We start from the raw sequence: 20674 nt of genomic DNA on the forward strand, positions 1-20674 counted from the left end.
GAGGGGGCCCGGGGCAGGAACAGAAGAAAGGGACAGGGAGGGGGCCCGGGGCAGGAATAGAAGAAGGGGAGGGTAGGGGCAGGAGGAGGAGGGGGCCCGGGGCGGGAACAGAAGAAGGGGAGGAGAAGGGCAGGAGGAGGGGGCCCGGGGCGGGAACAGAAGAAGGGGAGGGGAAGGGCAGGAGGAGGGGGCCCGGGGCGGGAACAGAAGAAGGGGAGGGGAAGGGCAGGAGGAGGGGGCCCGGGGCGGGAACAGAAGAAGGGGAGGGGAAGGGCAGGAGGAGGGGGCCCGGGGCAGGAACAGAAGAAGGGGAAGGGCAGGAGGAGGGGGCCCGGGGCAGGAACAGAAGAAGGGGAGGGGAAGGGCAGGAGGAGGGGGCCCGGGGCAGGAACAGAAGAAGGGGAGGGTCACAGGGGCTCCGCGGAAGGCCCCCGGCCACGGCCGGGCCCGAGGAAGAGGCCGGGGCCGCCCCTCGCCCCTCCCCGCGCCGCGCAGCTGGCCCGCGGCGGAAGGATACGACGGGGGGAGGCGCCGCTCGCAGCAGCCGCCGCCGCAGCAGCCCCGATGTGCAGGCGGCGCGGGGGGGCTCCCATGTCTCCGGCCGCCCCAGCGCCAGCAGCCGCCCGCGCCGCGGGGGGACGATGAGGAGGCAGCGGCCGCCGCAGCAGCAGCAGCAGCGCTAGGAGCCGCGCGGCCCATGCGGAGCGAGCGCGCCGCCGCCGCCCGCCACAGCCAAGCCGCCGCCCGCCCGCCGGGCGAGAACAATAGAGCCCGCGGCGGGCTCCGGGCGGGACGGGACGGGAGCGGGGCGCCGCGGCCCCAGGCAGCCGGCGGGGGGAGCCAGCAGCCGCTTTGTCCGGGGGCCCCGGCGGCAGCGCCCGGGGGAGGGTCCGCGTTCCCCTCCCCCCTCGGATGCTTTTCTTCCTGAGCAGGTAAAATCCTGGGGGGGGACTTGGGGGGGTTCCTTCCGCCGCCCCCCCCAGCCCAGGGCCCGGTGCGGGGAGCTCGATGCCCCGCCGGCCCCAGCACAACTGCTGCAAACTTCAGCCTGGGGGGGCATCCCCCCCCAGGCCCCTGAGGCGGGGAGCTCCCCCCAGGAGTGCAAGCCCCCTTCTCTGGGGGGAGGGCCGGCGTGGAGCGGATTTGGAGAGGTTTTTGGGGGTTGGGGGGCTCTTCCTATGTCTTTACCCCCCCTTCAGGTCCCTGGTGCATGGAGTTTATTGTCCCTGCTCCACACACGCGCTGGGACTCGTGCAAACTTCGGCTCCGCTCCGGGGGGGGGGGTCAGGGCCGGGATGGGGGGGGCTTCCTCCCCCCTAGCCTGTTCAGGGGGCTCAGAGTATGTGCGCCCCCCTCCCCCAACTGCTGTGAACTTCATCTCGGATCCTGTTAGGCAGCGTCAGGGGAACAACTGATTTGGGGAGCGGGGGGGGCTTTTCCTTCTCCCCCCCTCACTTCCAGGTCACCCTGGTAGGGAGGCAACTGGCCCCGGTGCAGAGCCCTGTCAGCCCCAGCTGTTGGGGGGAGCGTGCCGGGGGGAACAAAGCCCAGTGGGTCCTGTCGAGGTGGGTTTTGGGGGGGACCCTCTGCCAGGCTGCTGCTGCGTGGAGCCGATTGACCCCATCCTAGGGCTGCAGCCTAGATTTGTATTGAGGGTATGTGGGGTGCGAGGGGGGTCGCGTCTGGAGCTGGCTTCTGGGGCGGCGGCGGGGGGGGGATTCCCCTCCAGTCCCATCCCCACAACAGCCCTCTAAAGGCCGCTGCTGCCGCACGGGTTTATTGTTCCCCACTCGCGCTGGAGCTGTTGTAAACTTCAGCCCAGCGTCGCCGGGTGAGTGGAAGGGCCTGGCAGAAGTGGGGGCGGGGGGGGCTGCTTTTCCAGTGGTAATACCCCCCCCTTTCGTCTCTCCTCGAACTGGACTGCTGCAAACTTCATCCTGGCTGTGTAGGGGGGTTAACCAGCAAAGGGAAAAAAGTGTGTGTGTGTGTGGGGGGGGGGGGTGTTGGTGGAATAACTCTCTAGGATCCTGTGCATTTTTCATGTTAAATTTCGGGGGGGGGGGATTGTGAAAACGAGGGTCTGGGAGAGCAGCTGGCTTGAGGAAGGTTCATTGTTCCCCTCCCAGCCAAGTTTAAAGAGCTTGAAGTGAGAGCATGATCCTCCCCCCCCCCGAACCGTGATGGGAAAGTTGGGGGGGGGGCAGAGAGTGACTCTTAGTATTAAATATTTTGTCCATCTCCACAGGCCGCTCTAACACTGGCTGGGCCCCTGCTGCGGCGGCGTTTTGTTTATCCTGCCGTCGGAGTGCGTGTGTGTGTAGTTTGCAAACTTTGCTTGGGAGTGCAGAGGGGAAGGAAGCGCTTTCTTTTGTGTCCGTTTCTAGCTTAGCCTTCCCGGGTGCCGTGCGGGTGTGTGACCGGTGTCAGTGGGGGCCCTGGGGGGGGTCGGTCTGGCGTTGCATGCTGCGTTTGGAGGTGGCTGGAGGCGAGCAGCAGGCACTTGGTAGGCCCTGTCTGGAGTTTTGGGAAAGCGCTTTGCAGAGGGGGGAGGAGAGGAGCGAGAGCTGGTGGTGCAGGAGCCTTTGTCCAAAGGCAATAAGGTGCACCTCGGCTCTGGTGGAAGAAACTCGAATGTCTCAGGTTGAAGTGCATGGGGGGGGAGATGAGGGGGTAATAGGGGAACATCTGCTGTGTGTTAACTCGGGAAAAGGGCTTCTCCGCTGGCATGCAGCGGAAAAACTGCTGTGAATGATTTCAGATTGAAAAATAACACTCTCCAGCAGCTCCATTTGCTTCAAAGGCAGAGCCCCCCCCAGCCGCCGCCGCCGCCCGGCTGCAGCTTGCACTGGCTGCTGCTTGGAGGTTGGGGGAGGGAACCACGAATCCTGTTCACTTGTTAGCCCCCTTCCCTTCCCCCAACGCTCATGGCTCAGCCCTGAAAAAGCCATTAAAAACGTTTTGCATGATGCACACTTGTCGTTCAGGCACGTTCAAGTTTTGTTAGTGTTTTTTTAAAAACCAAACCAAAACAGTCCCAGCCTTCTCTCTGTTACATGATCAGGGCAGGGTTCTTGTTTTATAGGACACTAGATTTTTTTTTAAATGCTAAGAGGGTTTTAAAAATATAGATTTCATTTCTTTTGGAGGGCATATTGTATAAGTTGCCTCTGTGACCTTAATAAAACCCTATCTGCTGCTCCCAGCCTCCTTGGAGCATTGCAGTTGTCTGGGTCTTTTGAGGCTATAGTTGAGGTTTTGGGGCTTGGTTGAACAGGACCCTTTCACACCCAGCCCCCTCTGTCTTGTTTTTGACTTGCTAAACTGGGGATTCTCTGGGGACTCCTTGGAGGAGGAGGATTGTTCTTTCAGGACCCACTGGGCAGAGGGAAAGGGAGAATGTTTTCAAAGTTGCTTTAAAAATAATTGCCGGATGCACTGATGACATAAAGGCAGGTTTAAAAAACAAAAATCCCTTGGCTTTTTTTTTTTTAATAGTGGCAGAGGTCTTGTATGTGCTGGATCGATTTCAGCATATTTATTTTTTTAAACCTCACTGAAATGTAATGGATGAGCCAGTGCTTCCTAGGAATGCTTTGGAATACAGAGTTTTGTGTGTGTATAAAAATATTAAACTTGTGATGATTGAGTTAAATTATTGGCCAGCTGCACTTGATAGCGATAAATGAGTTTTAAAGAGGAAGAAAAATTAATTCTTTATCCCATCCCCTGCCTCCATTTCTACTCCTGAAGAAATATTTTCCTGCTGTGATGGGTTTGATCTCTTTAAAAAATAACAAAAAATAAATATTGTTCTGCCCATTTTTTTTTTACCTACCTTGCAAGATTGTTTTGAGGGTTTTATTTTTGGAAAGCCCTTTGATGGTGAAAATAATTTAACCTCATTTTCTCCATCTTTTGTGGGGAGATTATTGCCTTTTTGGTAGCTAATTCTTGTTACCTAAGGGCTAGATTTTCAGAGTTGCCAAGCACCTATAGCGTCAATCAAAATAAAATAGGAGCTCCGCACCCTGGAGTGGGAGAGGGCATGAAATCAGGCCCTTTTTAAACTTTAAAAAGAAATAGACACAAACAAGCGGGAGGGGAACTCCCACAAACGGAGGGGGTAAAAAGCCCAAACCCGCCCAAGAGCCTGAATGATAACTTGCCTGAACCCTTTGATAAATGAGTTGACTTTTTTTTTTTTCATTTGCTGCATGCCAGGAGCAACAGAATTGGTCTGAATTAGTGGAATTGGCAGCAAAAAACAAACATACAAGTGTGTCTGGTCAATAGAAGGCTTGTTTCTGTCTCTGGGTGCCATGTGAGGACTTTCACTGTGTTCTGAGGTGCAGAAGTTGGAAGCTGGGGATTTGCAAGGGATTTTTTTTCTTTTTCTTTTTTTTTTTTTTCTTTTTTTAAATATTCATCAGTGGGGTGGGTAGTTTGCTCTAGTCATTAAAATATCTCTTCCCCTCCCCCATGGTTTTCTTTAGGACTGCCACTGTTGAGTCTGTGGGAGTATGAATCAGCAGCAGCAGAGAATGGCTGCAGTTGGGACAGACAAAGAACTCAGTGACCTGCTGGACTTCAGTATGGTAAGCAAGCTTCTTTGAGGGAGGCCTTTAAAGGGACAGTAGCTTCATTTGTTTCCAGTGTTCTTGAGATCTGGAAGAATGGGCGACGGGGGTGGGGCGGCAGCAGAGAACATGAGCCTGTAAAGTGAGGTAAATTGGAGATGGTGGGTTTCAGATATGTTGTGTGCACTGCAGCTTGGTTCTTTTTTTGCTCCTGTAAGTTAAGCAATGGGGGACCCGGGTCAGCACCTAGTAAAGACTTTCCTTGCAGTGAGCATATAGTGATCTTTGGGTGGGAAAGTTCTGTGGAAGCAGAAAACATTAGTCTGTTCTGTTTAAATGCTCATAGCAAAATGTGCTGGATAATGACTTCTGAAGCTTTGTATATGTAACTAATGCAAGGATGTGACTTTACTTAACAGTTACTTCATCAGGCTGTGTTTTTCCTCTTCCCAGATCCAAATTGTTGAATACATGTCCTTCCACATTATTCTATGTCAGTTTGCAATTTTGCAGAGTAGATCTAATTTATATTTTCACAGAGATTAAGTACTCCTGTACCCCTATTCCTTGCCTAAAAAATCCTCAAAGCTCTACAGTAAAATTTTGAGCCCGTCATTGAAAAGAAAGTAACGTTGGCTGAGAAGTTCCCCAGAGAATGTATGTTCCTTTTTGGAGTCACTTTTAGTAGTGGCAAACAAAGGCAGCAACCCTGCAAATGAATATGCTTAGCATTACACATGGGAGTAGTTCCGTTGAAGTTAGTGGTATTACTCAGGTGTGTAAAGACAAGGCATGTGTAAGCGTTTGCAGGATCAGGGCCTATATGTGATGTTTGATTGTAGTTGGTGGGTGACCCGTGGAAAGAAAAAAGTTACTGTTTTGAATGTGAACGCCAGCTTGGTTCCTCTGTCATGTGCTGCACCCTAATGACACTTGGCATGTGTGTCTTGCTTTGTAGATAAGCAAACCTACTCTACAAATTGGAAAAATGCCGCTCCAAGAAGAGGAATAACCATTAAATAGCAATGCTGACATTATTCTTCTGGGTCATTCTGGGTATACTTAGTTATTCGTCAGTGATGCCTTTGTGCTCATTTTTCTTCTCCTTGGGATACAAAACAAGGGAGCATGGTCACAATTCCTTGCCCCTTATTTCCTTTATACTTGGTGTTAGCGCACTGCATCTCTTCTGGATCCCAGCATAAAGATACAACATAGATAAGAAAACTTAGAATAGAGTTAACTTGCAGCAATCAATAAGAAGCTGCAAACTGCACAGGCATCATATGTATCCACATGTATTCTCTCCTTACCCTGCATGAGAATTCCCACTGGTGGGACAGGATGAACATCTCTCAGCCACCTACAGCTGATGGGAGATTGATCTAATTAAAAAGTAACTAATATCGTTTACGGTTGCAAGGGGAGCTGTGATGATGCTATACCTCAAATACAAATATGTTCAGGGTTCATTGGGGAAGGGTGAGCAACTTTTCTCCCTCACTTTAGAGGTTTCTGTTCCCTTTGCCAGGCTCGCCTGTTTATGAGAGAGATCCAAGTTTTGATCTGCAATATCCATAATCTAGTTCCGGACTGGACAGTTTCTTATTTCTCTTCCTTCCTGTCCAAAAAGAATTCCCAAACACTGTTTGCAACTTATTTTGTAGCAAATTTGAAAATATCCTCATTTGCAACTCCTTGTAATTGTTCAGGACCATTATAATAACACATTTCCCTTTAATATTATAAAACTCTCCCCTGGCCTAGACTTGGATCTGGAGCTAAGATTTAATACATTGGGTAAAATTCTTGTTCTTACATTAGTGTAAATATGTAACTGCTGAAGTCACTGTACCAAAGTCAATCCAGTGTGAGATTGGAATTGGAGCATTGTGTTCATATGACACTTGTGCAGTTAGCTGCACGTGGGCAGACCCTTGATGTCATTGGGGCTCCATGTGAGCCCTAGGGTCTGCTACTTGCAGGATTGGGGCCCGAGCAGTTCCCTTCAAGCTCTATTTCTGGGAGTGTGTTATCTTCATAACAAATTAGGCCTGATCCTGCATTGTCAAGTCAGTGGGAAACTATTAGTGAGCTTTTGAATTGGGCCTGTTGTGTCCATCCACACTCAGACACGAACATACTATTTTGCCTACAGAGGTCTCTAGAAATAATAAATATCCCACTAAGAATGAGAATTTAAAAACACACACTAACATAAAACTCACTAGCTAGTAGATAATGTTCGTACTGATACTACATACTTGTTAAGCATAGTATAGAAGTTACATAGTTAAATCTTTGGAGCATTGCAGGGTGCTCACATGTCTTGTAACTGGGATGTAACTTCTTGTCCTGTGGTCTGGTTCTCCCGGGGTTTTTTTCCCCCCTCCTTCATCTCTGAATAAGCAGGAATGAAAAGTTGTCCCAGTGATCTGTGTCAGACTAGGATAAAGGAGTGAAGACTATTGAGGCAAGGACTTTGTGTTCAGCGGCATCTGTTTAGGCCCGTGCTTTCAATCTGTTTTTCTAGAAAAAATGCATGCCACCCTGTAGCAATTTCTGGACCAGCTCTGAGCTGTTTGCCACCCGGTTGGGTGAATTTTATGTTCTGACACTAGTGGTTGTGTATATGAGAGCAGCCTAGTCTGTGGGGTTAATTGGGGGAAAAAATACTGTAATTAAAGTAGAAGGATGTAGACCTCAAAAAAAGAGAGAACATTAGGTATGTATTGAACTGCAAAAGCACCCATCCAAAGCTTTCTTCTGAAGTAACTTGCCAATAAACGGTGAAAAGCAAAACAATGTTGTAATGTCTGTTTAAGTAGTCTGAAGTTATAACTCCAGACTGAACTCACAGATCTGTAGACTGATAGCTGCTCTGGGGTGTGCAGAGCAGAGTTTTTTACAAGTGCCTCTGAACACAGTGCCTCAAAATACAATGAATTTGTAAGCTTGCTTTTACGACTGCATCACAGCAGTGAGCTGGAAGGGGATTGCAAATCTGGGAGAAGACAGCCCCGAAAACTTAGTATTGGTTCAAAGTATTAAATTTAATTTTCCTTTTTAGACTGTAATTTTAATCATTCTTCACCTCGTGGCTTGGCATTTCTGAGGTTTCATATATTTGCCCTCTTCAGAAGGGGCTTCAGCTAGGCTGCAGTCATAGCCATGACTATTGTAATCTAACTTGAGGCTTGTCACTTTAACTACAGTTCACACCCTTCAGCTTTATCCACACAGCAGCAGTCACAACCATGTTTGTCCATTGATCTCCATGCTGCCTAACTGCGTTTGTCTCAGGGCATTCTGGGAAAATTTGAGAGGCTATCCCATGATGCCTTGGTAGGGAGATAGTTCTTGGAGGGCACACACAGAGCGGCGTAAGCACCAAGCCTCTGGTGCAGTGCAGTCTGAGATGTCAGCACGCGATGAGAGCTGGGAGGAAGAAGCAGCAGCCAAACAATTACAAAGGCATGGTTAGGGGTCCTGTCTGTGCTGCAGACGTGTGCCAAACCAGATACGTAGAGGCAGCTGAGTGCCAGTCTAAGCCTCTGGCAGGGCGAAACACTGTTAGCTCCCACTGTTGTTAATAGAATATTAACCATATGGTGTGCGGATACCAAGTACAGTATGTTATAAGTTGTTATATGGGCAGGGCTTTACCATAGAATTGGTTTTACAGTCTCGCTGTAAGAGAGCGAGCACTCTGTATTAAATGTTGAACCACATGGATCCAGCCACCCCACGAGGAGTAAAACTTTGTGTGCAAGGCAGAGTTGTGTCCAATCTTTCTAAAGCTAAGTAACAAGTACCTGGCTTGTTTTGCATGGATAGACTTTTTTTGTCTGGAGCTCCTTAAAACTTTGCTTCGACTGCTTCCTAGAGTTAAAACACCCAGTGTTGTTAAAGCAGTGCCATATGTCTCACTGTGGCGAAGTCAGAGTGCCCGCGTTTCCATTATAGAAACTGCTTTTTGTTTAGAATCTAACTAATAAAGTTCATTTTATGTTTAAGTAGGCAAACAAAGTCTTAATCAGGAGGGCTTTGCTTAAAAGAACACTTATGCCTTTGCTAATTTTGTTTAGTGGAATTCCCTCTATTCCCTCCTAATAGAAAAGAAGTTAATGGTTGGATATTTTATGTGCTCCAAAATATCTTTCAGGTTTAAGTTTTTTATTATTTTGAGACTTACCTTATGAACTAAAGGGCTGCTATGTCGTAATGATTTGCTGTTTAATAGCAGTAAATAGAATATTTGTGATGGACTTAATGAGAGTGAGTGGCAGCTACATAATAATGGCTGCTTTGTTATAGTCTGAGCAGGTGAAAAATTCACCTAAAAGAAATTAATAAGTCTGGTTAAAGTGTTCTTAAGAGTAATTGATTTTTCAAAATATATATATTAACTCCGTGGGCTGCAATGGCTGTAAAGTCACTGAAATCTGTCAGCTAATAAACATATAAATAGGGCCCTATCAAAATCACGGCCATGAAAAACACGTCACAGACTGTGAAATTTGGTCTTTTGTGTGCTTTTACCCTATATTATACAGATTTCACGGGGTAGACCAGCCTTTCTCAAATTGGGGGTCCTGACCTAAAAGAGAGTTGCAGGGAGTCACAAAGTTATTTGAGGGGGTTGGGGTGGGATATTGCCACCCTTCCTTTATGCTGACTTCAGAGCTGGGCAGCCAGAGAGTGGTGGCTGTTGGCCGGGCATCCAGCTCTGAACGTGGTGCCTCGCTGTAGCAGTGCAGAAGTAAGGGTGGCAATATCATACCATGCCACCCTTACTTCTGTGCAGCTGCCTTTAGAACTGGATGGCTGGATAGTGTCGGCTGCCGACTGAGGGCGCAGCTCTGAGCTGGGTGTCTGGCAAGCTGCTGCTGCTCTCCAGCTGCTCATCTGTGAAGGCAATGTTGCTGCCAGCAGTAGCGCAGAAGTAAGGGTAGCAGTACCGCAAACCCCCCTACAATAACCTTGCAACCCTCCCACAGCTCCTTTTTGGATTAGGACCCTGCAGTTACAATACCATGGCATTTCAGATTTAAATAGCTGAAATCATGAAATTTACAATTTTTAAAATTGTATGACTGTGAGTTGACCAAAATGGATTGTGAATTTGGTAGGGCCCCACATGTGAAATATGTGACTGGACAAATGCGCTTTCTCTTATCATACAAGCTTACCTCTCAGAACATTGCTGGTATCTTAGATGTAACCATCCATTAAAATGTGTCTGTAGTTTTTTTCCCCACTTTGTTTGGGTTTGTTTTTTATTGGATCCAAGAATGACCCACAGATATCTGTGGGGATAACATTTAAGTAGTCGTCATCTGTCAAGAAGACTGAAAGCATCAGTGCAATCCTGTATACAGAAATTTAAGATGGGACTTTTACATAACACCGTTAAATCTATATTGTTCAAATCCAACAAAGAACAAGTAATGAACCAATTACAAAATTGGAAAAGCTTGATACTTAAGCCCTTCCATTGCATGCTGTTTTTTCCATCTAAATATTTTATTTTTAAAGTAACATTTAAAAATAAAGGGAATTCAGTGTGTGGTTGAACTTAGATTTTGCTGTTGAGTGCTACAAACTAACAAAGGCAGAGGACACTCTTAATCTGATTTACTGTGCCCTTAAGTGAAGCCCAGCAGTGTGACTTAAACCCACACCGCTGTGGAAAAACAGAAGTTGACAGTATAAGCGTTATATTTCCTGCATTTCATCTATAATATATGGCTTGCAAATTAGTATTGAAGTAACGTTAGTGTGCGGTTCCTTATTTATCAAATGTTGTGATGCTTTAAAGTCTCAGCTTGCTTTGATGAGTGATAGTTCTTTGATCGTTCTTTAATTCCTGTGGTAATGAGAGCAGGAAAGGGTTACTTCAGACTCCCACTGACAGTATCTTTCTAAACAGAATAAGGAAGATGAAGGCAAGAGGTGGGAAGGCATCCCTCATTCATATGTGTTTGGTGTGTGGGCGTGTTGGGGATTGCCAAAAATAGTGGTGCTGGGGAGGACCCCTTTTGCAGAAGTAGAAGAGAAAATGTGTATTGCACAATGGAACAAAACTAGACATTTTCTCCATTGGTGTTTTCACTCTAACCTGGTGGATTTTTCGTTGTTGCATCAGCAATTATTAAGCAGAAATGCTTATGAAAAGTAAGCAAACTGTGTGGCTTAAGAAGGCAGCATGTACAAATTGGTGCTTGATACCAATAAATTCAAGCTGCTCTCCAAACAGAGAACTTCTTTGCAATTCTTGGAAATGAAGACTGACCATTTCAGTTAAAGTAACATTTCTCCCATCTCCTGGGGGGGAGAGAGTAAGGCAATCTGCCTCACTGTCTTACTGGGCTAATTAAGTGAATTTCTGACCATATTATTTTAATATCCCTTATTTTAAAAATCAATTCTCTCTCTCTCTCTCTCAACTGACAAGCTGGGAGAGGTAATATCTTTTATTGGATATTACCTCACCCACCTTGTCTCACTAATATCCTAGGACCAGCATGGCTACAACAATACTGTCTATATAAACTAACATTGCTGTTGCTCTAAGGAATTTCTTTCCTAGCAGTGAAAATCTAAGCATCTTGTGAGCCTTCTGTTTAGATGCTTTTTTTAAGTGTATATGTCCATGCTTGCGCGCACATACATGTTTTCACATGTATGAGAGTTAGGCACCCAAATTCCATGGCTTTTCAGTGGAAGTTGATTGGCTTATTGATCTTTCTGACTGAAAAATCTCCCCCACATGTTCCTGTATTTTTGAGATTAGTAACCAAACCTGAGCAGACAACTGTGTAAAGTAACATTCCTGGTCACAAAAAAGCATCAAATATGTCAGGGCATGAAATGCTGCATTTCTCTATTAAACGGTTTAATCTTTAAAGTATTAAAACTTTGAGTTATTCAGACATTATAAAGCTAAAAATAATGTAAATGATTTGATGGTGAAAATATCTGAGTTAAGTATTAAAAAAAATTTTAAAATGTTAATTTACTGAGCATTTTCCCACCAGTTGTTTTATTGGCTAAAGCTAGATGTTTGTAGAAGAGAATTAGTTTTCTCTTCTGCTGCACGCAGGTGTATATATGTTTTTTAAGCACATTTTTGAAACTTGCCCCGTTTATTTTAAAAATATTTGTCCGCATGAGCTGACTAGGTATGCAGTATTTTTGAGGAAGCTCTCTGGCAGAGGGAGATTGCTACTCTGTTATTTCTACAATTTATAGCTAAACAGGTAGCTAAAATGACAGATGCTGTAAAGCACATTAATCTTTCTGATCATGTGTAAGCGTGTGTTACATAATGTTGGAATCAGGCAGACTTTATCTGCCTACACATTTCTGCAGAATGTCCACTATCTTGGCTTATTTACACTGGTGCAGTGTCTCTGAGTGGAGAGGGAAAGTGGATTGATACTTGATGTTCACTTTTTGCTCCCAAAACCGGGGGGGGGGAGAGGGGGAGGGAGAGGGGGAATCTTCTGGAGTCCTACATGAGGTGGTTGTGCACTGAAGGTAAGCAGCAAATAATTGTGTAGCTTAGGGCTTGTCTACATCAGAAAGTTGCAGCGCTGGTGAGGGAGTTACAGCGCTGCAACTTTGAAGGTGTACACATCTGCAGGGCATCACCAGCGCTGCAACTCCCTGTTTGCAGCGCTGGCCGTACTCCCGTTTTGTCTCGGGTGTAGAGGATCCAGCGCTGGTGATCCAGCGCTGGTAATCCAATGTAGACACTTAACAGCGCTTTTCTTGAGCTCCGTGGAAGCCTCTGGTAATCAAGCTGGTCTCCTTTCCCGGTTTGCTCTCTCGTTCCTGGAACCCCGAGCAAGCAGGTCTCCTTCCCTGCGGTTTGCTGGGTGGCTCCGGGAACGCGAGAGTAAACCGCGGCGAAGCGGGTCTCCTTTCCCGGTTTGGTCTCTCGTTCCCGGAACCCCGAGCAAGCAGGTCTCCTTCCCTGCGGTTTGCTGGGTGGCTCCGGGAACGCGAGAGTAAACCGCGGCGAAGCGGGTCTCCTTTCCCGGTTTGGTCTCTCGTTCCCGGAACCCCGAGCAAGCAGGTCTCCTTCCCTGCGGTTTGCTGGGTGGCTCCGGGAACGCGAGAGCAAACCGCGGCGAAACTGGTCTCCTTTCCCGGTTTGCTCTCGCGTTCCCGGAGCCCCCCTTGAAGCCGCCCAACAGCGCTGCAGTGTGGCCACATCTAACACCACTTGCAGCGCTGGTTGCTGTAAGTGTGGCCACTCTGCAGCGCTGGCCCTATACAGCTGTACTAATACAGCTGTAACAACCAGCGCTGCAAAATTTTAGATGTAGACATGGCCTTAGTCATCAGTGTCCTCTCCAGCTGAAGTCACTATGGTAGCTGCTAACTTCCTCCTAGGATATAGGATAGCACCAAATAAGGAGGGGTGGGGGGAAGAGGAGGAAATAAACCAGGTCTTCACATGTGTTTAATTTAGGGGGAAAGAGTGGGGTGAACCTCTGTTTAGATGGAGAATTGGGTGCTACACCCTTCATGCTAATTTATTAATAAGGGAACAAATGATACTTTGGCCTTGTGCTCTTCCTAGGTTTTTTGCCTCCTGTAATAGTGTGGGGAAGAAATAATGAGCCCTAAGCGCAGGGGTGGAAAGAGGAAACCTCTCTTCTCCAGTCCAAATGAAAAATATCCCAGACGCTGCTGCTTCATGAAAAAGAAATTGGAAGATCTGTCTACACAAATGTTTATTTGCTCGGGAATGGACATATACCAGCTCAGAGTTGGAGGACACTCCTCCCTGCTACATAGATCAGCTGGGAAAGCAGTTGGAAAGATTGCTGCGCTCATAATACTTTTACTTCTTTCTCGTCCCTCCCTTACCACAGCACAGCAAAGCTAACATATTGAAATCTCTCTCTTCTTTCTCCCTCATCTTCCTGTTTTTCTAGATGTTCCCCCTGCCAGTGGCTAATGGAAAAAACAGACCCACGACGCTAGCGAGCACGCAGTTTGGCGGATCAGGTATTGTCTTTTTTTCCCCCCCTCTTAATGCCTCTTTTCAGAGTTAAAAACAAATACAAAGCCCCAAAGCAAAGGGAGTTGTCAGTTTCGTGGATGCTCTTTAATGTATTTTCATGGTTCTATTGTACCTCTGCTGCTCTGAGTACGAATGTTAATTCCGTAATCCTGTGTGTGTGTCCCCAGGAATCTCTTGCTGTTGTGTAACTGAGGTGAAACTTCATGAATAACTAAAGGTTAATTCTCTTGGTCGGGACTCTCAAAGAGGCTGATGGGAGTTTGAATTCCAATGAGATTTGGGTGTTGGACTTCCTTCAGCCCCTTTGACAATCCCAGATCCTTTGTTATATTTAAGTAGATGGTACAAGTATCTGCTCTGTGACACCTTGCCCATCCATCTCCAGTAGCATGACCGTGATGGCCTGCTGGGGCCAGTATACGTCAGTAGTTTGGACACCCAGTTTTGAAAATCTTGGCCCTAAAGATAGGCACCTATCTCAATATTTAAAGACCTAAATAAATGCCTGGGATAACTTCCACCAGCTGAGGATCTGGCCCCGAGTTGTCAGAAGCACTGAACACCTGCTGAAGTCAGCTGAAGCTGCTCAGTGCTTGGCAGGTGTAAGTGCCTAAATACTGAGTTTGGGAGGATGTTCTTCAAAAACATCAGGGGGATTTAGGAGCACAGGTTCATTTAAAGAGGCTGGGATTTGTGCTCCTAAACACCTTAGGTAATCCTCCATGGAGCCTAACTTTTTCGACTTAGATAAGATTGGAAAAAAATGGGTTTGTTTAGTTTGGAAAAGAGAAGACTGAGAGGAGACATAAGTTTTCAAGTACATGAAAGGTTGTTACAAGAAGGAGGGAGAAAAATTGTTCTTAAACTCTGAGGCTAGAATAAGAAGCAATGGGCTTAAATTGCAGCAAGGGAGATTTAGGTTGGACATTAGGAAAAACTTCCAAATTGTCAGAGTGGTTAATCACTGGAATTTGGAATCTCCATTCTGAGATTTTTAAGAGCAGGTTGGACAAACACTTGTCGGGGATGGTCTAGAGAATACTTAGTTTGCCTATGAATGCAGGGGATTGGACTAGATGACCTCTCGAGGTCCGTTCCAATCCTTTGATTCCATGGGAGTCAGCTTCCCATGTCTGAAATGTTGGCACTAACTGGCAGAGGCTTCTTAAGTCAGTATTAAAATAAAATATTCCTGGGACTATACCTGTCATACTCCGGGGCTGTGTGGCTGCAACAGGCTTTCTGTGCTCGGGGATCTTGCATTCATGAGACAGTTGTTCTCTATAGAATAAAGTCTGTGGCATACAGGAGGGTCTTATTACCTTTTATCCTCCTATCGCCATATTCCTTCTCTCTTAACTATGCTGATGCCTCTGTAGATTGTTAAAATCTCTGCTATTCCAATACCGATTAACTGAAGCCACCCAAGATGTGTTGGAATGTCCCACTCCTACAAACCTGGCTGTGCCATTGCTTTTAAGAAACCCCTCAAACCACACTAGGATGATGAAGCTCTGGCGCTGTATGCTGTGATTAAATGGGGTAGCCTGGGAAGTACTGTTAATGAGTGTTGTTCAGGCTACTTGAAATGGCTCAGCATGAAAATACTGCAGTCAAATGTCTTGCTTTTTCCACCTCTTGAGCTGCCTCCTACTGGGATGTCAGGATGGAGGGAGGCCTGGAGTTTCAGGAGCTCCTGGAGCCAGGTAGTGAGAGATTTTGGATAGCAGAGCTGGCACTGTTGTGTGTGGAAACATTCAATCTACACGAAGAAATGTTGCACAGTGATGTGTCCATGGTATCACTCGCAGCATTTCTGCCCCTGAACTTCAGCAGTGTCTGGGCTTCCAGAAATTAGCTCAAGCTCTAAACAGTTTTTTTGAACAAACATTTTCCTCTATATAGAGACTTATTTTTAAAGTTTAGGGTTTTTTAAAATCATAATTTGTTATAAAGCACAACAGGTTTTAGTTTGATTCATGAAGACAAACACAGTATGGTGTGAGAGTGCTTCAGAGCTTTTTTGTTTACCTTGACAATGAAAAAGATAGAGAAGGATATATTGGTAATTGGAGGAGGGAGAGGGGTTTAAGGAAATAGAGAAATATAGGTAGAGAGTAAAGGAGAAGTATAATTTAACACCGGTGGAAGTTGATCTCTGTAGTGAACATTCCAGCTTACACATCTCGTACTTTGCTGCTAAAATAATCAACCAAAGAAACACCACAAGCTTGTGAGAGAGCAAGCTTGCATTCAGTCATTTCCTGCTTGGCTGTTGGCTTGCCTTCTTGATCTGCAGAGCTGGCCAGTTCATGACAAGGAGTAGGAGTGCTGGGGAAATAGCCTGTGATGGCTAGCGTCTTTCACTCAGATGCCCTGTGTCAGCCTAGAACACATACAGTATACGTGCACACACACACACACCCCGCCCAGGGGAGTGAAAGGTAAAGGTGACACCACCCTTCCTCTGAGCTGCTATTTTTGAGATGGGCTTTCTGAATGGTTCATAAAAATCATCAAGGAGTGACATTCTGCAATTGCATTAAGGGTGATTGTACAACTGCCACTGTCCCGTTTTCCGGGCTTAGTGTGGGCCTTCAGTTCTGCCGACTGGCGTCTTGATTCTGAAATGCAGCTCAGTGCACTGTTAATGGAAGGCTTTTCATGCAGTGAATGGCCTAGAGTCTCTCTTTTTTTAAAGGGTGAAGTGTATATTTTTCCTGTCAAGAGTTAATCAGTGACTTTTCATTCTGCTCTTGGATGTTGGTGTGTTTTCATGCTGACTGGTGGGTGTATACATCAGAAGTGTAACAATGACCTGTCATACCATCAAGGATCTTGTCTACGTGCACACACACATGCCTTGTTCTAGTTAAACAGGTTTCATTTGAACTGGTGCAAGGTATCTGTGTAGAGAAGACCCTGGATGGTGTGGTTGCTCATTGTTACACCTGGCTTATACTGATTTAGCTTGACTTAGTAACTTACGTTGGTGTAAGCCAGTTGTAAATCATTTAGTGCATGCACGGGGATTTGCATGCACCTAGCTAAATCTGTTTTAAAAACTGATTTTGGTTAAACTGGTGCAACTGTTGGCATAAAAAAGGCCTGAGTCATAACCTTGCTTAAGATCTCTGCTAATTTGAAGACCTAGATCCATGTCAAAGGGGAAGAGTGCCTTTTTGCCATACTTTAGTTTAATTTGGTGATAGACAATAGCTCACTATAGCTGCTAGCACCCTCACTGCAGTCTCCCACTATAACATAGGCTCCCATTGCTGGACTACAGTGCTTTTTTTTCAGATGAGTTGTTAGAATGTTTCACTCCCTGGTGGAAATCAGAATTGAAAAGAGCAAAGAAACAGTGCTTGTGGGTGGCTTGGCCAAATTGTCAGCACTTGGTAAAATAAGGTGGTCTTGCCAAACACCAGGCTGGTAAATAGGCGTCAATATTAACTTTAAAACAGTATTACAAGAGAATTGCTATGACAAAACCAACCAAGTTAGAATGCTTTTCAAATCCTAATTGAGAATACTCTTACCCTCCCTTTCCTGAGCTGTTGTCCCATGTCCTGTGGGATTTATTCAGACTAGAAGCTCCTTGAGGCAAATGTGACCACTTTCTGTGTGTGTAAAGTGCTAAGTAAATCCCAGATACTAATGTTGGGATTTCCTCACTTTTATATTCAGTAAAGTTGACATTTTCTGGGGCTAGTTTATATTTAAACACTCCTCCATCTCCCCTGCTTTGTCTCTTAAATCTCTCAGGGGGAAATCAGTTTACATTTCCAATGGTAACCTTAACTCTGCCCTGTCAGTCTTGCTTCTCTCCCCTGATTAGATGGAGGAAAATGGTTACCACATGGATGAAACTTTGTGTTCCTAGTTGCACAGATCGTGCAAGCTGTGTCTGCAGGATTTTTGACACACACAGGACTCCTCAGGAAAGGTAACATCTTCACAGAGACTGTGTTGCAACAAGAGCTTTCCAGATAAACATTCCAGACATGGGAAGATGTAGTTACCTAAGCCAAGATTTTAAAAACTGGAGTCTAAAACTAGGCTCTATTGGGGATTACCTAAAGTGGTTAGGAGCACAAATCCCAGTGCCTTTAAATGAACCTGTGCTCCTAAATTCCCTTGATGTTACCAACTCCCATGTCCTAAGAACTTTTTCAGTTATTTCCCTCTACATATCCAATATATGCCTATTGGCTTGAGTTTTAGACTTTCTAGGCCAAGCTGTTGGATATTTGCAATGGCATAAAGGTTAAGACTTTTTTCCAACATTAAAATGCCAGTTATTTGATACATCATAGCTCACAGATGACTAACCTGATCCAACTGCCCTCCTTCTCAAAAATACTCCAAATAAATTCTGCCTCTGACAGGGCATCATGTATATTACATTTTATGTGGAAATTACCTTTTTTTTTTTTAATTGATGTTTAAAATGGCAGTAGGGGGTGGTGGTAGAATCAGTATCCTTCCAACCTTAGCTTTGGACTTGCTGTTGTTGTTCCGTAACTGCAGAGCAGTGCGTAACTTGCCAATGGAACAGAACAGATCATGGCTGCTGAGTTTTCTATAGGGTCACAGTATCCGACTCACTCCTTGCTTTATAAAGTGCTTTGGGGTTGTGTAGAACTTGAAAAGAGCTCCCATGATGGTGGTATTTCGGTGAGCTAATGCTGCACTTGGCTGTCTTAGCCTCTTACATTTATAAGAACTCTGTAGCAGTGCTGCGTATTTCCACCAAATTTGAAGAGGGTTCAAGAATATCTTAGAGAGACAAGCATGCTGAGCTTCAGTTGTGTGTCTGGTTACCGGTCGCCCAGCATGGCTCCTGCTGATGGATTATTCTGCTTGCAGCAAATAAAAGCATGGCAATGAAATGGCTTTGTCTTGAGTAACAAAATTTGTGATTAAATTTGTTTCCCTTCTTGCTTTGTAGTCAAGGGAACATTCTAGCCTGAGGACTGTAAAAGGGAGCTGTGGGGGAGAAATCCCCTTTTGCCACTACACTGTGGTCCTGCCCCCTCCTCTTTCAAAGTTTGTTCTTCACCTATTTGCTAGCAAGATCGGGAGCTGAGGTTTGTTGTGGAGGGACTTGCTTTGATCAGGGCAAGTTCATATAGCATATTTGAGGCTGGCTAACAAGGGAGTTTTTCAGAGTTACAAGTTGCTGCATGTAACAAGTTTTAAGTTATAGTCTACTGAACAAAGTCAAATGCATTCTCCCTGGAGGGAGGTGAGTCTGCATCCCTTTTTAAACTTCACTTTAAACAACATTCGGCCTTAAATACCTGTGGCAACAACACTGAAAGTCATAAATTCTGTGAAAGATGAGTGTCTCTTTAATTGGTGCTCTGCGTGAGCTGTTTGAAGATTTGATTACTTCGTATGGGCATGCAACCATTTATTAGGCCATATCCGAAAGGTGCAGTTGAGGGGTCCTGTGTGCATGGGTAGAGGGGTCTTTTTTTGGAAGGGGGTAGAGAGTAAGAGCACTCTGCCTTCTGCAGCAGAACTGTGGATATTAAAGTGACACTTCATTCATTATTTAACATGCTGAGAAGCCAACTTGCACATCTTAAGTAAAAGAAACTAAAAATTTCAGTGAGAGAAAGTCTTGAAGAGCTAAATGCAGTGTCTTCTATTGAAATCCAGTCAAGGATTGAATTTCAGACTGATAAATAGTTGCCAGCACTATTCTCTGTAGTGAAGAAAACAGAAGCTTTTAATAGTTGGTTGTATAATGTTTTCCTACTAAATTAAATTATTTCCCACATTTGAATTATGCAGAAGTGGGTGTTATGGGCTTTTTTAGTTTTTGCTATTCTTATATATCGTGAAAGGTAGACATGAGGTGCAAAAACGTGACTTGATATTTAGCATTGATATTTCTGTAGTTAAATTACTTATTTTAGGCTGTTTGATTTATTTTACTTGTGTATCATTTCTGATTCAGCAGCATTGCAAAACACTACTTTAAAAACAAGTTATCAGTCCAGGTACAAAATCTGCTTGCCCATATTTTACTGTGACCCTAATTTATTATGAAAAAACCTTTTACTCTGTTTTTAAAGGGAAAAAACTTGCTATGGTCAAGTAGGATTTTGCAAGGCATTTGCTAAACATGTGTTAGGTGTCGTTAGCTTGAAAAATACAGAATCTTTCAGTCTTAATGTTTACATTATTAATATAGACCAACTGATGTGCATTTAGGAAGATGAGGAACTTAGACTACAGTTTTCAAAAGTGTCTAAGTGGCTTAGGCACTTGAGTCAATTTTAAAAAGTGAGGTAGGGTAAGTGGTTATGGTCCATTGTCTTTCTCCCAAGCGTCTAAGTCACTTTAGAAGGAGACTTAAGCTTCTTAGACCATGTCTACACTAGAGACCACCGATGCAGCTGTGCTGTAGTAAGATTTCCTGTGTGCCCATTCTATATGCGGGAGTCATAATTAAACCACCCCCAATATGTAGCAGTAGCTATGTCTGCAGGAGAGCGTCTCTCACCAACTTAGTGCTGTCCACACCAGCGCTTCTGTCAGTGTAACTTATGTCGCTAAGAGATGTGGGTTTTTTCACACCCCCCAAGTGACATAAGTTATACTGACAAAAGTGTAGTGTAGACGTACCCTTAGTCACTTAGTTTTTAATTCTTTTGCCCACTTCTTTGTGCCCTGCCTCACAAATAGAACTTTGCAGGGGAGATGTCTCTTCCTCCACTTTCCTTGGTGCTGATTCTGAAAAGCCATGGACCAGGATACAGAAAGTGGGATTAAAAAAAATGGAGGGGCTGGGGGGAAAGAGGAGCATTTCTGGAGGTGAGGGAAGGGAATTTTAACTGGCAGAAAGTAACATCCTGTGTAGAACAAAGAGAGGAGTAATATCTTCACACTTGTCTCCATTAATCTAAAGTAACACCTCAGTTCACTCTTCAGTCTCTGATCCCCCTCATTATATTCTTGAATACACATTCCTGCTCCTAGCACTTGCCTTGCCTTTGCAGTGGCTGTTCTTGCATCTCTGCAGTCAGAAACACTGGGACAA

The 20674-nt window shown here is 45.3% G+C and overlaps 1 protein-coding gene across 10 annotated transcripts in view; it reads left to right on the top strand.

Annotated features, from left to right (window-relative positions):
• Positions 1 to 822: 822 nt before the first annotated feature.
• Positions 823 to 20674, top strand: part of TCF3 (transcription factor 3) — a 128222-nt gene continuing 108370 nt past the window's right edge. For 5 of the 10 annotated variants that reach the window (XM_030540025.1, XM_030540029.1, XM_030540036.1 and 2 more), the window contains exons 1-3: positions 825 to 932; positions 4494 to 4595; positions 13529 to 13601. In XM_030540025.1, the coding sequence (XP_030395885.1) occupies positions 4521 to 4595; positions 13529 to 13601 (148 nt within the window). In that variant the 5' untranslated portion in view covers positions 825 to 932; positions 4494 to 4520. Of the gene's footprint in view, positions 933 to 4327; positions 4347 to 4493; positions 4596 to 13528; positions 13602 to 20674 lie in introns of those variants that run through there. The other 5 variants (XM_030540028.1, XM_030540031.1, XM_030540032.1 and 2 more) reach the window with 2 other exon arrangements.

Source organism: Gopherus evgoodei, chromosome 22 (genome assembly GCF_007399415.2).
Source record: "Gopherus evgoodei ecotype Sinaloan lineage chromosome 22, rGopEvg1_v1.p, whole genome shotgun sequence".
Taxonomy (NCBI): Eukaryota; Metazoa; Chordata; order Testudines; family Testudinidae; genus Gopherus; species Gopherus evgoodei.